Source organism: Staurois parvus, unplaced genomic scaffold, assembly GCF_062004578.1.
Source record: "Staurois parvus isolate SC_StPar_1 unplaced genomic scaffold, SC_StPar_1.0 ptg002123l, whole genome shotgun sequence".
In the NCBI taxonomy this organism is placed as follows: Eukaryota; Metazoa; Chordata; class Amphibia; order Anura; family Ranidae; genus Staurois; species Staurois parvus.
The window spans coordinates 73419-93536 of NW_028319919.1; the positions used below are offsets into that span (position 1 = coordinate 73419).

Sequence of the window (20118 nt, forward strand, 5' to 3'; positions counted from 1 at the left end):
CCATCTGCTGTATTCCCCCCCCCATCTGCTGTAATTCCCCCCCATCTGCTGTAATTCCCCCCCATCTGCTGTAATTCCCCCCCATCTGCTGTAATTCCCCCCCCGTCTGCTGTAATTCCCCCCCCCATATGCTGTAATTCCCACCCCCTATCTGCTGTAATTCCCCCCCCCCCCATCTGCTGTAATTCCCCCCCCCCATCTGCTGTAATTCCCTCCCCATCTGCTGTAATTCCCTCCCCATCTGCTGTAATTCCCCTCATCTGCTGTAATTCCCCCCCATCTTCTGTAATGCCCCCCGTCTGCTGTAATTCCCCCCCCCCCCATCTGCTGTAATTCCCCATTTGCTGTAATTTCCCCTCATCTGCTGTAATTCCCCCCATCAGCTGTAATGCCCCCCCATCTGCTGTAATGCTCCCCCATCTGCTGTAATGCCCCCATCTTCTGTAATGCCCCCATCTTCTGTAATGCCCCCCTCCATCTGCTGTAATTCCCCCCCATCTGCTGTAATTCCCCCCCATCTGCTGTAGTTCCCCCCCATCTGCTGGAATTCCCCCCCCCCCATCTGCTGGCATTCCCCCCCCATCTGCTGGCATTCCCCCCCATCTGCTGTAATCCCCCCCCCATTTTCTGTAATTCACCCCATCTTCTGTAATTCACCCCCCCATCTTCTGTAATTCCCCCCATCTGCTGTAATTCCCCCCCATCTGCTGTAATTCCCCCCATCTGCTGTAAATCCCCCCCATCTGCTGTAATTCCCCCCATCTGCTGTAATTCCCCCCATCTGCTGTAATTCCCCCCCCCCCCATCTGCTGTAATTTCCCCCCATCTGCTGTAATTTCCCCCCATCTGCTGTAATTTCCCCCCATCTGCTGTAATTCCCTCCCCATCTGCTGTAATTCCCTCCCCATCTGCTGTAATTCCCCCCCCATCTGCTGTAATTCCCCCCCCTATCTGCTGTAATTCCCCCCCCATCTGCTGTAACCCCCTCCCCATCTGCTGTAATTCCCCCCCATCTGCTGTAATTCCCTCCCCATCTGCTGTAATTCCCTCCCCATCTGCTGTAATTCCCCCCCCATCTGCTGTAATTCCCCCCCCCTATCTGCTGTAATTCCCCCCCCATCTGCTGTAATTCCCCCCCCCTATCTGCTGTAATCCCCTCCCCATCTGCTGTAATCCCCTCCCCATCTGCTGTAATTCCCCCCCATCTGCTGTAATTCCCTCCCCATCTGTAATTCCCCTCATCTGCTGTAATTCCCCTCATCTGCTGTAATGCCCCCCCATCTGCTGTAATTCCCCCCATCTTCTGTAATGCCCCCCATCTGCTGTAATTCCACCCCCCCATCTTCTGTAATGCCCCCCATCTGCTGTAATTCCCCCCCATCCCCCCATCTGCTGTAATTCCCCCCCCCCATCTTCTGTAATTCCCCCCCATCTGCTGTAATTCCCGCTGATCGCTGGTGCAATGCTTTAGAGCAGGGGTGCCAAACTGGCGGCCCTCCAGCTGTTGCTAAACTACAAGTCCCATGAGGCATTGCAGGATTGACAGTTACAAGCATGACTCCCAAAGCCAGAGGCATGATGGGACTTGTAGTTGTTATGGGTAACGTTCCGCTCTAGGCATCCCTCCCAGGAGTGGTGGCTAAAGGTCATCTCTTCCATCACGCAGGCACTGGGCATGCAAACAATCCGAATGTATAAAGTCCACATTTCATTTTATTCAGACTCTCACATCATAAAAAGCCAATGTGTTTCGGGGGTTCAAAGGTTCCCCCTTCAACAGAACTTCATACGATTGAAAAAAGTGTGTACTGGACTGATGTAATTGGTGGGATCCTGAAGGATGATTTGGTCTGATCGCTCCAGATGCCGGTAAAGCTGGTTCAGGATCCTCCAGGTTTTGTCAGTCCAGTAAACACCTTGTTCAATGATGCAAATCTCCGATGAAGCGGGGGACCCTTTGAACCTCGTCCGTGGTTCTAACCATTCCCTATTCTGTCCAAAACTTTAAAAAACATGTTTTGTGTGGAGACACTGTTTAAGCCATGAGTGCTCAACCTGTAGGCCTCCAGCTGTCACAGAACTACAAGTCCCATGAGGCATTGCAAGCCACCGACAGTTACAAGCAGGACTCCCAAAGGCAGAGGCATGATGGGACTTGTAGTTTCGCAACAGCTGGAGGGCCACCAGTTTGACACCCTGGTTTAAAGGCTTCAGAAACAAAATATAATAAATGCACATTTTTTATTTACCTGCCAAAAAAATGTGCATTTAATATTTTTTGTTAAAAGGTGAAGTTATCTCTTTAAAGTGGGGTTCCAGGTGAGGATATTTTCTGCATCCAGTGATACATTGATTTAGATTGAAGCAGTGTAACTATGTATATACAGGATCATACCTGGCTGATGCCCTGGAAGCTGGAAATCACTGACGTAGGCCCCGCTACTACTATTTTCCAGGTCCTGTCCTGAGCAGCTGGCCTGATGCATTTTGAACACAAGAGGTCCGACGCTCAGCACAGGCACCTTTCAGAGAAAACTTTGCATTTTCTGAATGAATGCAAAGTGTCAGATTGGACAAGGTGGAGAGACAGAGTGGTGACGTCACGCTCTCCACCTCATCCAATGTTTTGAATGCTGTGAAAATTCAAAGCCTTCTCTGAATGTCACCTATGATGGGCATCCAACCTCCTGTATTCAAAATGCATCCAGCCAGTCGCTCACCATTCAAAGCCTTCTCTGAATGACACCCATGATGGGCATCCAACCTCCTGTGTTCAAAATGTATCCGGCCAGTCGCTCACCATTCAAAGCCTTCTCTGAATGTCACCTATGATGAGCATCCAACCTCCTGTGTTCAAAATGCATCCAGCCAGTCGCTCACCATTCAAAGCCTTCTCTGAATGACACCCATGATGAGCATCCAACCTCCTGTGTTCAAAATGTATCCGGCCAGTCGCTCACCATTCAAAGCCTTCTCTGAATGTCACCTATGATGGGCATCCAACCTCCTGTATTCCAAATGCCTCAGGCCAGTCACTCACCATTCAAAGCTTCTCTAAATGACACCCATGATGGGCATCCAACCTCCTGTGTTCAAAATGCCTCAGGCCAGTCGCTCACCATTCAAAGCCTTCTCTGAATGTCACCTATGATGGGCATCCAACCTCTTGTGTTCAAAATGTATCCGGCCAGTCGCTCACCATTCAAAGCCTTCTCTGAATGACACCTATGATGGGCATCCAACCTCCTGTGTTCAAAATGTATCCGGCCAGTCGCTCACCATTCTAAGCCTTCTCTGAATGACACCCATGATGAGCATCCAACCTCCTGTGTTCAAAATGTATCCGGCCAGTCGCTCACCATTCAAAGCCTTCTCTGAATGTCACCTATGATGAGCATCCAACCTCCTGTATTCAAAATGCATCCAGCCAGTCGCTCACCATTCAAAGCCTTCTCTGAATGACACCCATGATGGGCATCCAACCTCCTGTGTTCAAAATGTATCCGGCCAGTCGCTCACCATTCAAAGCCTTCTCTGAATGTCACCTATGATGAGCATCCAACCTCCTGTGTTCAAAATGCATCCAGCCAGTCGCTCACCATTCAAAGCCTTCTCTGAATGACACCCATGATGAGCATCCAACCTCCTGTGTTCAAAATGTATCCGGCCAGTCGCTCACCATTCAAAGCCTTCTCTGAATGTCACCTATGATGGGCATCCAACCTCCTGTATTCCAAATGCCTCAGGCCAGTCACTCACCATTCAAAGCTTCTCTAAATGACACCCATGATGGGCATCCAACCTCCTGTGTTCAAAATGCCTCAGGCCAGTCGCTCACCATTCAAAGCCTTCTCTGAATGTCACCTATGATGGGCATCCAACCTCTTGTGTTCAAAATGTATCCGGCCAGTCGCTCACCATTCAAAGCCTTCTCTGAATGACACCTATGATGGGCATCCAACCTCCTGTGTTCAAAATGTATCCGGCCAGTCGCTCACCATTCTAAGCCTTCTCTGAATGACACCCATGATGAGCATCCAACCTCCTGTGTTCAAAATGTATCCGGCCAGTCGCTCACCATTCAAAGCCTTCTCTGAATGTCACCTATGATGGGCATCCAACCTCCTGTATTCCAAATGCCTCAGGCCAGTCACTCACCATTCAAAGCTTCTCTGAATGACACCCATGATGGGCATCCAACCTCCTGTATTCAAAATGTATCCGGCCAGTCGCTCACCATTCAAAGCCTTTTCTGAATGACACCCATGATGGGCATCCAACCTCCTGTATTCAAAATGTATCCGGCCAGTCACTTACCATTCAAAGCCTTCTCTGAATGTCACCCATGATGGGCATCCAACCTCCTGTATTCAAAATGTATCTGGTCAGTCGCTCACCATTCAAAGCCTTCTCTGAATGTCACCCATGATGGGCATCCAACCTCCTGTGTTCAAAATGTATCTGGTCAGTCGCTCACCATTCAAAGCCTTCTCTGAATGTCACCCATGATGGGCATCCAACCTCCTGTGTTCAAAATGTATCCGGCCAGTCGCTCACCATGCAAAGCCTTCTCTGAATGACACCCATGATGAGCATCCAACCTCCTGTGTTCAAAATGTATCCGGCCAGTCGCTCACCATTCAAAGCCTTCTCTGAATGTCACCTATGATGGGCATCCAACCTCCTGTATTCCAAATGCCTCAGGCCAGTCACTCACCATTCAAAGCTTCTCTGAATGACACCCATGATGGGCATCCAACCTCCTGTATTCAAAATGTATCTGGTCAGTCGCTCACCATTCAAAGCCTTTTCTGAATGACACCCATGATGGGCATCCAACCTCCTGTGTTCAAAATGTATCCGGCCAGTCGCTCACCATTCAAAGCCTTCTCTGAATGTCACCTATGATGGGCATCCAACCTCCTGTATTCCAGATGCCTCAGGCCAGTCACTCACCATTCAAAGCCTTCTCTGAATGACACCCATGATGGGCATCCAACCTCCTGTATTCAAAATGAATCCGGCCAGTCGCTCACCATTCAACGCCTTCTCTGAATGACACCCATAATGAGCATCCAACCTCCTGCTTTCAAAATGTATCCGATCAGTCGCTCACCATTCAAAGCCTTCTCTGAATGTCACCTATGATGGGCATCCAACCTTCTGTGTTCAAAATGCATCTGGCCAGTCGCTCAGCAAAGGATCCCGAAAGCACGTGGAGATCACTGGAGTAGCGGTGTCTATACTGCGATTTCCAGCTCCAGGAGCATCATCCATGGAATGGTATAGACATAGTTGGTCCCAACTGGGTCATTGTGACTATGCAGGAAATATCCATACCTGGAATTCATCTTCAACATGGCCACTGATCTCTGATGGAGGAAGCAGATGTTGCTGATGGGCTGCAGGGCAGGATGAGGTCCGGCAAACAAATGTTCACAATGAAATCCCACCAACAACTCCTGCTATGTCCTGTAGACTCTTGTTAGAATTTGTGTTTTGAAGGGGAGGGGGGTCTGGAGGTTGCCTCCTGTAACATTTGTGGTCTCACACAGGTGGAGCGCGAGCGGAGGAGTCTTCGGAGGGAGTTAAACAAGATGAGCGGCCAACCATCTCCCCGCTCTAAAGACAAGACGATGGAGGTCAGTCTTTGGTTGGCGTTCGGTCACATGACTCACTACTGATTACCAAGCGGTTCTTGTAAAGTGAGCAGACTGCCCCATAGAAGACAAACCATTTGTATGTGAAAGGGAGTCTGAGCTTTCCATGAATCCGATAGAAGTATATCAGCCCTATATATACAAAGAGAAGGCAGCCTATTGGTTGGGACAATGTCCAGGAAAACCTGAAGTATAAAAAAAACCCAAAAAAACATGTTTTTAAGAGAAGGACATAATGCCTTTGTTCCTAAATAGCACATCGGCTTCACAAAGATGTTCTGGTTCCTGTAGAATAGTTATTAGAATCCCTAAATATAACCAATTTAAGTGATTTTTCCACTTTTTCAAAGTATATATTGTGTGACATGTAATCCTTGGGGACCCTATAGAGAGTGATTGACTTTCTTTTCCGACTTGGCACAGAGGTCATGATTTGCAGCAAGTTTAGCCATCAATAGTGCTTTGTAGAGGTGACCCATCAAAGTGTATGTGTGTGTGTGTGTGTGTGTGTGTGTGTGTATATATATGTGTGTGTGTGTGTGTGTATGTATGTGTGTGTGTGTGTATATATATGTGTGTGTGTGTGTATATATATATGTGTGTGTGTGTGTGTATATATATATATGTGTGTGTGTGTGTGTGTATGTGTATGTATGTGTGTGTGTATATATATATATGTGTGTGTGTGTATATATATGTGTGTGTGTGTGTATATATATGTGTGTGTGTGTGTATATATATGTGTGTGTGTGTGTGTGTATATATATGTGTGTGTGTGTGTGTGTATATATGTATGTGTGTGTGTGTATATATTTATATGTGTGTATACATGTGTGTGTGTGTGTACATATATGTGTGCATGTATGGGTATATATATGTGTGTGTGTGTATATATATTTATATGTGTGCATGTATGGGTATATATATGTATGTATGTATGTGTGCGTGTGTATATGTGTGTGTGTGTATACATGTGTGTGTGTATGTATATATGTTTACAAATTTAATTCGTTCTGGAGACTTTTCGTTTCCCAAAGGGGTGCATTGAAAATCAATTAATCCGTTCCGGAGGTCAGAAAAACTGTAAACGCTACTAAAATACCGCATGAAATATTTTATCAAGTCATGCGGTATTTTAGTAGTGACAGCCATGTGTTAATGTTTCAGCTGTCGGCATGGTTCCCCACTGACAGCTGAATGTAAAAGAGTTGACAGCAATTAAAAAAATAATTTAAAAAGTGGCGTGGGGTTCCCCATCCCACACATACTAAAGCCCTTTGGGTCTGGTATGGATTTTGAGGGAAACTCCCACGCCAAAATGTAAAAACAAAAAAAAAAAATGGTGCGGGGGTTCCCCCCCCACCCAAAATCCATACCAGACCCTTATCCGAGCATGCAGCCTGGCAGGACAGGAAAGCACCTTGTCCCCATGTTGATGGGGACAAGGGCCTCTTCCCCACAACCCCTGGCCGGTGGTTGTGGGGGGTCTTCGGGCAAGGGGCTTATTGGAATCTGGAAACCCCCTTTAACAAGAGTACCCACAGATCCCGGCCCACCCCCCCCCCCATGTGAATGAGTATAGGGTACATGGTACCCCATACTCACACACAAAAAACAAAAAGTGTAGTGTGAAAAAAGACACGTCCATCAGATTGCCAGACAGAGAAGCATGATTGGTCACTCCAGAGAACACGTCTCCCCTGCTCTAGAGTCCAGTGGCGGCGTGCTTTACACCACGGCATCCGACGCTTTGCATTGCACTTGGTGATGGAAGGCTTGGATGCAGCTGCTCGGCCATGGAAACCCATTCCATGAAGCTCTCTACGCACTGTTGTTGGGCTCATCTGAAGGCCACACCAAGTTTGGAGGTCTTTAGCTATTGACTCTGCAGACAGTTGGTGACTTCTGCGCACTGTGCGCTTCAGCATGCGCTGACCCCGCCCTGTCATGTGACGTGGCCTACCCCTTGGTTGAGTGGCTGTTGCTCCCAGTTGCTTCCACTTTGTTATAATCCCACTAACAGTTGAGCGTGGAATATTTAGTAGCCAGGAAATGTCACGGATGGACTTATTGCCCAGGTGACCACCTATCACGGGACCACGCTTGGAGTCACTGAGCTCCTGAGAGCGACCCATTCTTTCACCAATGTTTGTAGAAGCCGTCTGCATGCCTAGGGGCTTGATTGTATACACCTGTGTCCATGGAGGGGATTGGAACACCCGAATCACATGATTGGGAGGGGATTGGAACACCTGAATCACATGATCTGGAGGGGATTGAAACACCTGAATCACATTATCTGGAGGGGATTGAAACACCTGAATCACATTATCTGGAGGGGATTGAAACACCTGAATCACATTATCTGGAGGGGATTGGAACACCTGAATCCAATGCAATATATTCACAGTATTCGGTGACAGTATTCGGGCAGCACAGTGGTTAGCTCTTCCGCCTAGCAGCACTAGGGTCATTGGTTCGAATCCCAGCCACGGCACAGTTTGCATGTTTTCCCTGTGACTGTGTGGGTTTCCTCCAGGTTTCCGGTTTCCTCCCACACTCCATAGATATGCTGGTAGGTGAATTGGCTCCTGTCTAAATTGTCCCTAGTATGTGTATGTATGAATGTGAGTTAGGAACCTTAGATTGTACGCTCCTCGGGGGCGGGGCCTGATGCGAATGTACAATATATATGTAAAGTGCTGCGTAAATTGACGGCGCTATATAAGTACCTGAAATAAAATAAATATATAGGTATAAATAACTTATAAGAAAGCATGGAGTACGAGTCTTGTGCAGACCTTTAGGCCTCATTCTCATGGTGTTCTGCAGACAGTCCCATTGGGGGGCCATGCACTCACATGGGTGAGCACCAGCTGTGTCTGTGCAGCTGCTGCATCCCAATTGACAGCAATGGGTCTGCCTGCACGGGGATACATGGAACATCACCATCCCCATGCGGGTCAACATGGTCCTTCATTGGTGTACGGGTATGCAGGCCCCATGTGAACGAGGCCTTCTGTGTGCACACCCAGTGCAGTGAATTTATAATGAGCATGTGTAGAGAGGACTTTGCAGAGACACCTTGATACTAATGTGCGGCTTTCCCAGATACCTGAAGTGTTTCCTCTGCAAACAAATGTCTGAGTTGTACAATGTATGTAATAATCTGTTTCTGTCAGCTCCAGGACATCAGCGTTTCCCCCACATACCAGCGGAGGGTGTCAGAGCTGGAGAGGGAGGTGAGTTACCTGGAACACGAGGTGGGCTACAGGACTACAATATGCCGGGGTCAGTATGCTACTTGCTTGTCCTGGAGTCCCTAACATGAAAAGCAGACCTGCTACGTGTACCTACTACGTGTACCTACTACGTGTACCTACCTTCTGCCTCTTCCTGAGGGAGGTTATATTGCAGTGGTTCTCAAGCTTCCTAATGCCGTGACCCTTTAATACAGTTCCTCATGTTGTGGTGACCCCCAACCATAAAATTATTTACCCAGTAATTATAATTCATGAAGTGTCGTTTTACCTCCAATACTGCTGCTTTCAGCACAGTAGCTGCTTTCAGCACAGTAGCTGCTTTCAACACAGTAGCTGCTTTCAGCACAGTAGCTGCTTTCAACACAGTAGCTGCTTTCAGCACAGTAGCTGCTTTCAGCACAGTAGCTGCTTTCAACACAGTAGCTGCTTTCAGCACAGTAGCTGCTTTCAGCACAGTAGCTGCTTTCAACACAGTAGCTGCTTTCAGCACAGTAGCTGCTTTCAACACAGTAGCTGCTTTCAGCACAGTAGCTGCTTTCAGCACAGTAGCTGCTTTCAGCACAGTAGCTGCTTTCAGCACAGTAGCTGCTTTCAACACAGTAGCTGCTTTCAGCACAGTAGGTGCTTTCAACACAGTAGCTGCTTTTAACAGAGTAGCTGCTTTCAGCACAGTAGCTGCTTTTAACAGAGTAGCTGCTTTCAGCACAGTAGCTGCTTTTAACAGAGTAGCTGCTTTCAACACAGCAGCTGCTTTCTACACAGTAGCTGCTCTTTACACATCAGAAATATGTTTTTCTGATGGTCTTAGGCGACCCCTGTGAAAGGGTCATTCGACCCCCAAAGGGGTCGCGACCCCCAGGTTGAGAACCACTGTTATATTGGATGGATAGCATTTATGAGATCCATGGAGCTCTGTGGCAGGCACCCCCCCCCCCGACCTAGCCTGAGCATCCCCTTCCCATTGCTGATATAAAAATACACCCCAGTGATCCGCGTTTCCTCTGTGCACACATAGACATGGCCGCTTTGCTGAGCACAGTGTGGAACCTCTGGATAAGAATGTGTCCTATGCAGATGCTCTGAGCTGGCCTTTGTAACAACAGCATTGGATGGTCCAACGTAACACTTCCAGGTACTTATTGCCTCTCACAGAGATCACAATACCCCCCTGACAATGCCTTCACCTACTTTTCCCTCCAATAGGATGGAGCCATCTTTGTACAGGCATCACCCAGGGTCACCAACTACTTCCTGGACTGAGGTGGCAGTTCAGATGACACAACCAATCCTGGTGCCTGTGCCATTCTTAACTGTGTTCACAAATGATTAGCACAGAATCTGAGCGGTTAGTTCAGCGCTTTCTCCCCAACACTTGAACTTAACCACTTCCCGTCCGCTTCCCGTCCGGCCCATGTACATAAACGGCCGGACGGGAGCAGTGCAGGAGCGGGTTGCCCTTCATAAACGGCGCCCGTATTTTCAGGCATTCCCAAGGAGCGCGCGACACTGCGATCCCATGCCCACTGTGTCCGATCACTGTATGGGACCTCTGTGTCCGATCACTGTATGGGACCTCTGTGTTGTGTTCAATCGCTGTGTGGGACCTCTGTGTCCGATCACTGTATGGGACCTCTGTGTTCAATCGCTGTGTCCGGACCTCTGTGTCCGATCGCTGTGTCCGATCGCTGTGTCCGGACCTCTGTGTTCGATCGCTGTGTCCGGACCTCTGTGTTCGATCGCTGTGTCCGGACCTCTGTGTTCGATCGCTGTGTCCGGACCTCTGTGTTCGATCGCTGTGTCCGGACCTCTGTGTCCGATCGCTGTGTCCGGACCTCTGTGTCCGATCGCTGTGTCCGGACCTCTGTGTCCGATCGCTGTGTCCGGACCTCTGTGTCCGATCGCTGTGTCCGGACCTCTGTGTCCGATCGCTGTGTCCGGACCTCTGTGTCCGATCGCTGTGTCCGGACCTCTGTGTCCGATCGCTGTGTCCGGACCTCTGTGTCCGATCGCTGTGTCCGGACCTCTGTGTCCGATCGCTGTGTCCGGACCTCTGTGTCCGATCGCTGTGTCCGGACCTCTGTGTCCGATCGCTGTGTCCGGACCTCTGTGTTCGATCGATGTGTCCGGACCTCTGTGTTCGATCGATGTGTCCGGACCTCTGTGTTCGATCGATGTGTCCGGACCTCTGTGTTCGATCGCTGTGTCTGGACCTCTGTGTCCGATCGCTGTGTCCGGACCTCTGTGTTCGATCGCTGTGTCCGGACCTCTGTGTTCGATCGCTGTGTCCGACCTCTGTGTTCGATCGATGTGTCCGGACCTCTGTGTTCGATCGCTGTGTCCGGACCTCTGTGTGAGGTCCCAATCATGTGATCAGTGATTGGCCAATCAGTGATCATATGAATAGTAGTAAGCAAGATGTCACTTCCTGACATCATTGCTTACTACTAGTGAAATCTGTGAATGATCACAGAGATCACATGGTACAGGGCCATTCACAACAGCCTTGTACCATGTGACAAGCTGTGACCAATCACAGCTCTCACAGTATTTCTCAATGGCTGCAAGATTGCAGCCAGAGAGAAGGAGAAATGATTGCTTTTACAGCCTTTATGGGTGTAAAAGCAATCGGTGTAAGGAAGAAAAAAAAAAAATCTTCATCACCCCCCACAAGTAGTACAGTGTCACTATGGTGACACTGTACTACTAGGGTGATGGTATGTTAAAAAAAAAAACATAAATAATATAAAAAAATAAAATAAAAATGTAAAAAAGTTTTGAAAAATTATAATTTTTGGTTATAAACTATATTGGGTTACTTTTGTTTTTACTAAAAAGATAACCGAGTAAACTTTGGCCAAGATTTATAAAGAAAGATTATTTATTTGCAAAATTTTATAAGAAAAACACTTTTTTTCAAAATTTTTGGACTTTTCCATTCATAAAGAAAAATAAATAAAAATCCCAGCGGTGAATAAATACCACCAAAATAAAGCTTTATCTGTCTCCAAAAAAATGCTAAAAAATTCATCTGGGTACAGTGTTGCATGACCGCGCGATTGTCATTCAAAGTGTGATAGCGCTGAAAGCTGAAAATTGGCCTGGACAGGAAGGGGGGGAAAGCGTCCGGACTGGAAGGGGGGGAAAGCGTCCGGACTGGAAGGGGGTGAAAGTGTCCGGACTGGAAGGGGGTAAAAGTGTCCGGACTGGAAGGGGGGGAAAGTGTCCGGACTGGAAGGGGGGGAAAGCGTCCGGACTGGAAGGGGGTGAAAGTGTCCGGACTGGAAGGGGGGGAAAGCGTCCGGACTGGAAGGGGGTGAAAGCGTCCGGACTGGAAGGGGGGGAAAGCGTCCGGACTGGAAGGGGGGGAAAGTGTCCGGACTGGAAAGGGGTGAAAGTGTCCGGACTGGAAGAGGGGAAAGTGTCCGGACTGGAAGGGGGGTGAAAGCGTCCGGACTGGAAGGGGGGTGAAAGCGTCCGGACTGGAAGGGGGGGAAAGTGTCCGGACTGGAAAGGGGTGAAAGTGTCCGGACTGGAAGAGGGGAAAGTGTCCGGACTGGAAGGGGGGTGAAAGTGTCCGGACTGGAAGTGGTTAAATCAGAAATCCGGGAAAACGTCTTTTTTTTGGCCCATGCAGTGGGTCTGCCGAAACTGCACGGGTTCCCCCCCCCCCACGCAGTCCAGAAAACATGTAAATATACTGTTCCTAATGGCAGCACGCTCAATACACGCTCCACCAACGGACCGTGGGGGAGCGTGGTTTTCCGTAGGATTGCCGGGTCAGGTGAGTATGAACTTAGTCCTCACCACCAGAAAAAAATGAGCAGCCGATCCACGCAGTGGAGTTTTAAAACACTCTGAATGCCAATCAAAGTTCGTCTCACTAAATAAAATGGTTACCTTACAGTCCTGTTCACACTGTTGTGTTTGCTTCACTTCCCTTCAAAAATGATACCCCCATGTTGCTTTCTTGGTGCTTCAAAGTGTCTCCAAAGCCTCCATAGAAGTCTTATGACAACGCTCACTAATAATACCTGCAGCATTTAAGAGACTTTTCTTCAGAGTTAGCTTTGCTTTGGTTTGGAGGTATTGCAGGTATGAGATATCCCAGGTGAACTGGTTCATATGAATATATTCTGGGAGTGTCTGGTGCAGATGTCGCATATGGTGTGCAGTGTCGAGTAGCAGAAAGGTGAGCGGGGTCCGGACTAGAGCGGAGCAACTAGCAGACAGCACACATGGTGTGTAACATGGGCATGCTATAGCGAAAGGTGAGCGAGGACTAAACAGCAAAAGGATCAGTAGAGCTGGGGGACCGGAGCAGGAGAAACTAGCAGATATCAGACGTGGTGAGCGGCATTGGAACAACATTAGCAGGAGGTGAGGTGAGCGTGGACTGGAGAGAGGATCAGCAAACCAGGGGATTAGCAGAGCTGAGGGTTACTACTGAGCGAGGATCAGCAGTGCTGGGGGTTACTGCTGAGCGGGGGATCAGCAGAGCTGGGGGGTTAGTACTGAGCGGGGAATCAGCAAAGCTTGGGGATTACTACTGAGTGGGGGATCAGCAGAGCTGGGGGTTACTACTGAGTGGGGGATCACCAGAGCTGAGGGTTACTACTGAGTGGGGGATCAGCAGAGCTGGGGGTTACTACTGAGTGGGGGATCACCAGAGCTGGGGGTTACTACTGAGCGGGGGATCAGCAGAGCTGTGGGTTACTACTGAGCGGCGGATCGGCAGGGTTGGGGGGTTACTACTGAGCAGGGGATCGGCAGGGTTGGGGGGTTACTACTGAGTGGGGGATCGGCAGACCTGGGGGGTTACTACTGAGCGGGGGATCGGCAGGGTTGGGGGGTTACTACTGAGTGGGGGATCGGCAGAGCTTGGGGGGTTACTACTGAGCAGGAGATCGGCAGAGCTTGGGGGTTACTACTGAGAGGGGGATCAGCAGAGCTTGGGGGTTACTACTGAGTGGGGGATCAGCAGGGCTGGGGGGTTACTACTGAGCGAGGGATCACTAGAGCTGGGGGGGTTACTAGCAGATATCAGATGTGGTGATCAGCATGGGAACAACATAGCAGGAGGTGAGCGGGGACTGGAGAGAAGGTTCAGCAAACCAGAGGATTAGCAGAACTGTGGGTTACTACTGAGCGGGGGATCACCAGAGCTGGGGGTTACTACTGAGCGGGGGATCACCAGAGCTGCGGGCTACTACTGAGTGGGGGATCACCAGAGCTGGGGGTTACTACCGAATTGAGGATCAGCAGAGTTGAGAGTTATAACCGAATGGGGAATCTGCTAAACGAAGGTACTAATGAGCTGGGGATCTGCTGAGCGGGCGTATTACTGAGCTGAGGGTATGTGTATTGAAGTGGTAGGTGCTTTAATGTGTCTTAAAATGAAAGCAAGTGTAAAGGGACCCTTACCATACTGGGGTCCTCCATTCCTATGAATGTTTGTTGTCTCCATCCACAGGTCTCTCTACTGAAATCTCAGCTCGATGCCGAGCGCAGTCACCGTTCCCGCTACATTGAGCGCTGTTCACGCACTACGGATGACCTGCTGAACCTCCGACATGATCTGAGTCGTTCCCTGGCTGCGGTGACCTCTGACACCCGACCTCAGGTATTAGAGAGAGAGACTATTCGACTGGATGACACTCTGAGCCGCAGCCTCGGCCTCCCCACTCCCTGACCGGAGCAGTAATTATACGTAGGAGTCTCTGCCACTGGTCAGCAGGAGAGTTCCATGGATCCTGGAACTTTTCCGAGGCTGCCCATGGATGAATGTTTACTCCGGACTGTTTGTAAGGACAGATCGGTTGCGAAGACAAATCAACGTGTATATTACAGGGTCCATTGATATGGAGGTCTGGTGTTTATGAGCCATTTATACAGTGAGCTCAGTCGTTGGTGTTTATGATGTAGTTATAGGAGTGTGTGTGGTTGAGGTTCCGGTTGAATGCCATGGCAGTGTGTGTTGTATAGATCTGTGTGTGTGTGGCGCCCGATCCAATTAGACTACCTAATACAGCGTACCTCGATAACGTCTGGTGCAGAGCATTGTGCTCGGCAAAGAGCAGGGGTAGGCAAGCATCAGCCCTCCAGCTGTTGTAGAACTACAAATCCCATGAGGCATTGCAAGCCTGACCGCTATGAGCATGACTCCCAGAGGTAGAGGCATGATTCCCATAAGGCATTGCAAGGCCCATAGCCATGAGCATGACTCCTAGAGGCAAGATTCCCATGAGGCACTGCAAGGCCAACAACCCCAAGCATGACTCTTAGAGGTAGAGGCAAGATTCCCATGAGGCATTGCAAGCCTGACAGCTATGAGCATGACTCCCAGAGGTAGAGGTCTGATTCCCATAAGGCATTGCAAGACCGATAGTCATGAGCATGGCTCCCAGGGGCAAGATTCCCATGAGGCACTGCAAGGCCAACAACCACAAAGATCACTCTTAGAGGCATGATTCCCATAAGGCATTGCAAGGCCCATAGCCATGAGCATGACTCCCAGAGGCAAGATTCCCATGAGGCATTGCAAGGCCAACAACCACAAAGATCACTCTTAGAGGCATGATTCCCATAAGGCATTGCAAGACCGATAGTCATGAGCATGGCTCTCAGAGGCAAGATTCCCATGAGGCATTGCAAGGCCAACAACCACAAAGATCACTCTTAGAGGCATGATTCCCATGAGGCATTGCAAGACCGGTAGTCATGAGCATGGCTCCCAGGGGCAAGATTCCCATGAGGCACTGCAAGGCCAACAACCACAAAGATCACTCTTAGAGGCATGATTCCCATAAGGCATTGCAAGGCCCATAGCCATGAGCATGACTCCCAGAGGCAAGATTCCCATGAGGCATTGCAAGGCCAACAACCACAAAGATCACTCTTAGAGGCATGATTCCCATAAGGCATTGCAAGACCGATAGTCATGAGCATGGCTCTCAGAGGCAAGATTCCCATGAGGCATTGCAAGGCCAACAACCACAAAGATCACTCTTAGAGGCATGATTCCCATGAGGCATTGCAAGACCGGTAGTCATGAGCATGGCTCTCAGAGGCAAGATTCCCATGAGGCATTGCAAGGACTACAACCACAAGCATGACTCTTAGAGGTAGAGACATGATTTCCATGAGGTATTGGAAGACCGATAGTCCTGAGCATGACTCCCAGAGGCATGATTCCCATAAGGCATTGCAAGGCCAACAACTACAATCATATCTCCCAGAGGCATGATTCCCATGAGGCACTGCAAGACCGATAGCCATGAGCATGACTCCCAGAGGCATGATTCCCATGAGGCATTGCAAGGCAAACAACTACAAGCATGACTCTTAGAGGTAGAGACATGATTTCCATGAGGCATTGCAAGGCCAACAGCCATGAGCATGACTCCCAAAGGCAGAGGCATGATGGGACTTGTAGTTTCACAACAGCTGAAAGGCTGCAGTTTGCCTACCTCTGTCACACAGCAATATCAGAATATTGAATGTGGTGTTTTGCACTGGGTTCCAGCAGTATATGGAACCTCAGGACCCAGGTGCTGGCTCTACCGTAAGCTCATCCCACCCCTAAAAGTCACATAAAGAAGAATGGGGGGGCCACACTCCCATGCTAACATTTTAGTAAGTTAACACTCCATACAAAGCCTTCTTTAGGCTTCTTCCTAACTGAATGAAGATGAAAGTACCGGTCCCATTTTTGAAAAATAAGGATTGGTGGGGACAGTTCAGAGATCTGCAGTTACATGACTCGCACAGTGACAGGGAGCACCCATAGTCCTGATGCAGTAGATTGGATCCACTTTATATAGGTACTTACTAGCAGGGGGTCACCTCTGTTTTAGGATTTGTTCACAGCAGCAGCCAACCTCCTGTGCTCATGCTCATGCAAACAGGCAGCCGCTCAGCACTGGACCCAGAAGCAAGTGAAGATCACTGTAGTAGCAGTGTAGTAGCGGGGTCTATACAGTGATTTCCAGCTTCTAGAGGGATCTCCCAGGTATGGTACAGCATATACATAGTTCAGTGGTCCAAGTGAGACCAAAGTGACTGTATAAATTATCCATTCCTGGAATTCCGCTGCGCTTTCTAAGTGTTACACTGCATGAGAGCAGACAGTGCGGGTCGTAGGGTGTAGGCAATTCAGGGAGTAAGTGGCACAGGGTCATGTCTTGGGGTCAGGGTATTTTTGGAAATAGGTGCCCAATCAGGGTGTATTTGGAAGTAGGTGTCGGTTAGAGTATGTTTGCAGGTAGGTGACCGGTCAGGTTATATTTTGAAATAGGTGCCCAGTGTTGGGTGTGTTTGACAATAGGTGCCCGGTCAGGGTAAGTTAGGAAATAGATGCCCAATCGGGATGTGTTTGGAAGTAGGTATCAGTAAGGGTTTATTTGGAAAATACATAACCGAACGGGGCATGTTTTGAAATAGGTCCCCGATAAGGGTAAGTTTAGAAATTGGTGCCCAGTCAGGGTATGTTTGGCAATAGCTTCCGGATCGGGGTATGTTTGGCAATAGGTTCCGGATCAGGGTATGTTTGGCAATAGGTTCCGGATCAGGGTATGTTTGGCAATAGGTTCCGGATCAGGGTATGTTTGGCAATAGGTTCCGGATCAGGGTATGTTTGGCAATAGGTTCCGGATCAGGGTATGTTTGGCAATAGGTTCCGGATCAGGGTATGTTTGGCAATAGCTTCCGGATCAGGGTATGTTTGGCAATAGCTTCCGGATCAGGGTATGTTTGGCAATAGGTTCCGGATCAGGGTATGTTTGGCAATAGGTTCCCAACCAGGGTATGTGTGGAAGCAGGTATATATGTATATGTAGTATATATACTTTAGTGCCTGGAATAGATCCGGGTGTTTGGAGTTCTGGGTGCCCTTCTGGTGTCAGATCAGGGTATGTTTAGTACAGGGTCATAAGAGGGTAAAGTTACTTGTATATATGGTGACCAGAAGGTGACCACATTGTCGTGGAAGCTATGTTACAAGGAGAAGCCTGTTACTACCATAGAGTCTATCCTCCAAGGAGAAGCCTGTTACTACCATAGAGTCTATGCTCCAAGAGGCCTGTTACTGCCATAGAGTCTATGCTCCAAGAGGCCTGTTACTACCATAGAGTCTATGCTCCAAGAAGCCTGTTACTACCATAGAGTCTATGCTCCAAGAAGCCTGTTACTACCATAGAGTCTATGCTCCAAGAGGCCTGTTACTACCATAGAGTCTATGCTCCAAGAGGCCTGTTACTACCATAGAGTCTATGCTCCAAGAGGCCTGTTACTACCATAGAGTCTATGCTCCAAGGAGAAGCCTGTTACTACCATAGAGTCTATGCTCCAAGAAGCCTGTTACTACCATAGAGTCTATGCTCCAAGAGGCCTGTTACTACCATAGAGTCTATGCTCCAAGAAGCCTGTTACTACCATAGAGTCTATGCTCCAAGAAGCCTGTTACTACCATAGAGTCTATGCTCCAAGAGGCCTGTTACTACCATAGAGTCTATGCTCCAAGGAGAAGCCTGTTACTACCATAGAGTCTATGCTCCAAGAAGCCTGTTACTACCATAGAGTCTATGCTCCAAGAGGCCTGTTACTACCATAGAGTCTATGCTCCAAGAAGCCTGTTACTACCATAGAGTCTATGCTCCAAGAAGCCTGTTACTACCATAGAGTCTATGCTCCAAGAGGCCTGTTACTACCATAGAGTCTATGCTCCAAGAGGCCTGTTACTACCATAGAGTCTATGCTCCAAGGAGAAGCCTGTTACTACCATAGAGTCTATGCTCCAAGAAGCCTGTTACTGCCATAGAGTCTATGCTCCAAGAGGCCTGTTACTGCCATAGAGTCTATGCTCCAAGAAGCCTGTTACTACCATAGAGTCTATGCTCCAAGAGGCTTGTTACTACCATAGAGTCTATGCTCCAAGGAGAAGCCTGTTACTACCATAGAGTCTATGCTCCAAGAAGCCTGTTACTGCCATAGAGTCTATGCTCCAAGAGGCCTGTTACTGCCATAGAGTCTATGCTCCAAGAGGCCTGTTACTACCATAGAGTCTATGCTCCAAGGAGAAGCCTGTTACTACCATAGAGTCTTTCCATCCAGCTCCACCATTCATAAATATCATGCTACAGCTTCCATGAATGGAAACACGATCTTATGAATGGAAGAGGTGAACCTTGCAATCATCCATCCGTCCTCCATTCATAGAGACTGTTTCATTTACAGAAACTGTATTGCAACTGCAGGCCAGCGTACTCTGACACGCTTGATGAGTCTGCAACAGTTCCTCGGTTCTATTAACCCCTGCTGGTTATGGTGGGAGGGGCATCAGAGGACAGATTTCTACTGAACTAGAAGACAGAAGCACAAGGGACACGTTATATTGAAGGTAAGCAATGTCCGGGCACTAAATTTCTTCTTTTTTTTTGTGGATATAATTTGTTTTACCACGACACAATTCTAAGCTGGTGCAAATGGGGCCCTAAAACCTTTGCAATTCGAATTCCTTTATTGTACCTTCAACATGTGGCCCCGTTTGGGTTCCCTTTGTGGAAACGCACACAGTACATGACGAAGAGCATCTCTGGCTGATTTTATGAATGCACTCTGAGAAAATGTATTGCATCTGTGAGCTAACCTGTGATGGTGACAGAAGAGCGAGTGTGGAGTGCCGGGTGAGAGAGGCGAGTGGCGGGTGAGAGAGGCGAGTGGCGGGTGAGAGAGGCGAGTGCCGGGTGAGAGAGGCGAGTGGCGGGTCAGGTCATACCAATACCAGTCATTTTATTTTATTTAGGCGTTTTATATTTATATATATTTATCTATTTTTATAAAATCGGTATTCTGTACATAGTTCTCTACTGTATTTAAACCAACAGCAGAGGCAGCAAGGTGACATCTTATCACAGATGTGTTATTTGCATCTTCTTGCCTAATCTGTTTTTTTTGTATGTAATGTTTTATATTACAGAATATATTAATTTATATGTGTTGAGTTTTTTGTTTGTTCTTTGATGTTAACCCAGATAGCATTTGTGGAGCTGTGCCTATTCCTGAGCATGCTGAATGAGAGCTCAGATTTGGGTGATCAGTCATAACCAGGTGCTCACAGCACAGAGGAGTCTCCATCCGCCCCACGGGGTACAAGGGCCCCTTCATATTAGTCAATGCATATTCATTTTACCGTGCTGTGT

General features: G+C 48.5%; 1 protein-coding gene across 1 annotated transcript in view; it reads left to right on the top strand.

Annotated features, from left to right (window-relative positions):
• Window positions 1-19909, top strand: part of LOC149432650 (uncharacterized) — an 89262-nt gene extending 69353 nt beyond the window's left edge. Inside the window, 3 exon segments of the mRNA XM_089665090.1 lie at window positions 5556-5642; window positions 8843-8902; window positions 14394-19909. Coding sequence (XP_089521216.1) covers window positions 5556-5642; window positions 8843-8902; window positions 14394-14612 — 366 coding nt within the window. The 3' untranslated portion in view covers window positions 14613-19909.
• The last annotated feature ends 209 nt before the right edge of the window (window positions 19910-20118 follow it).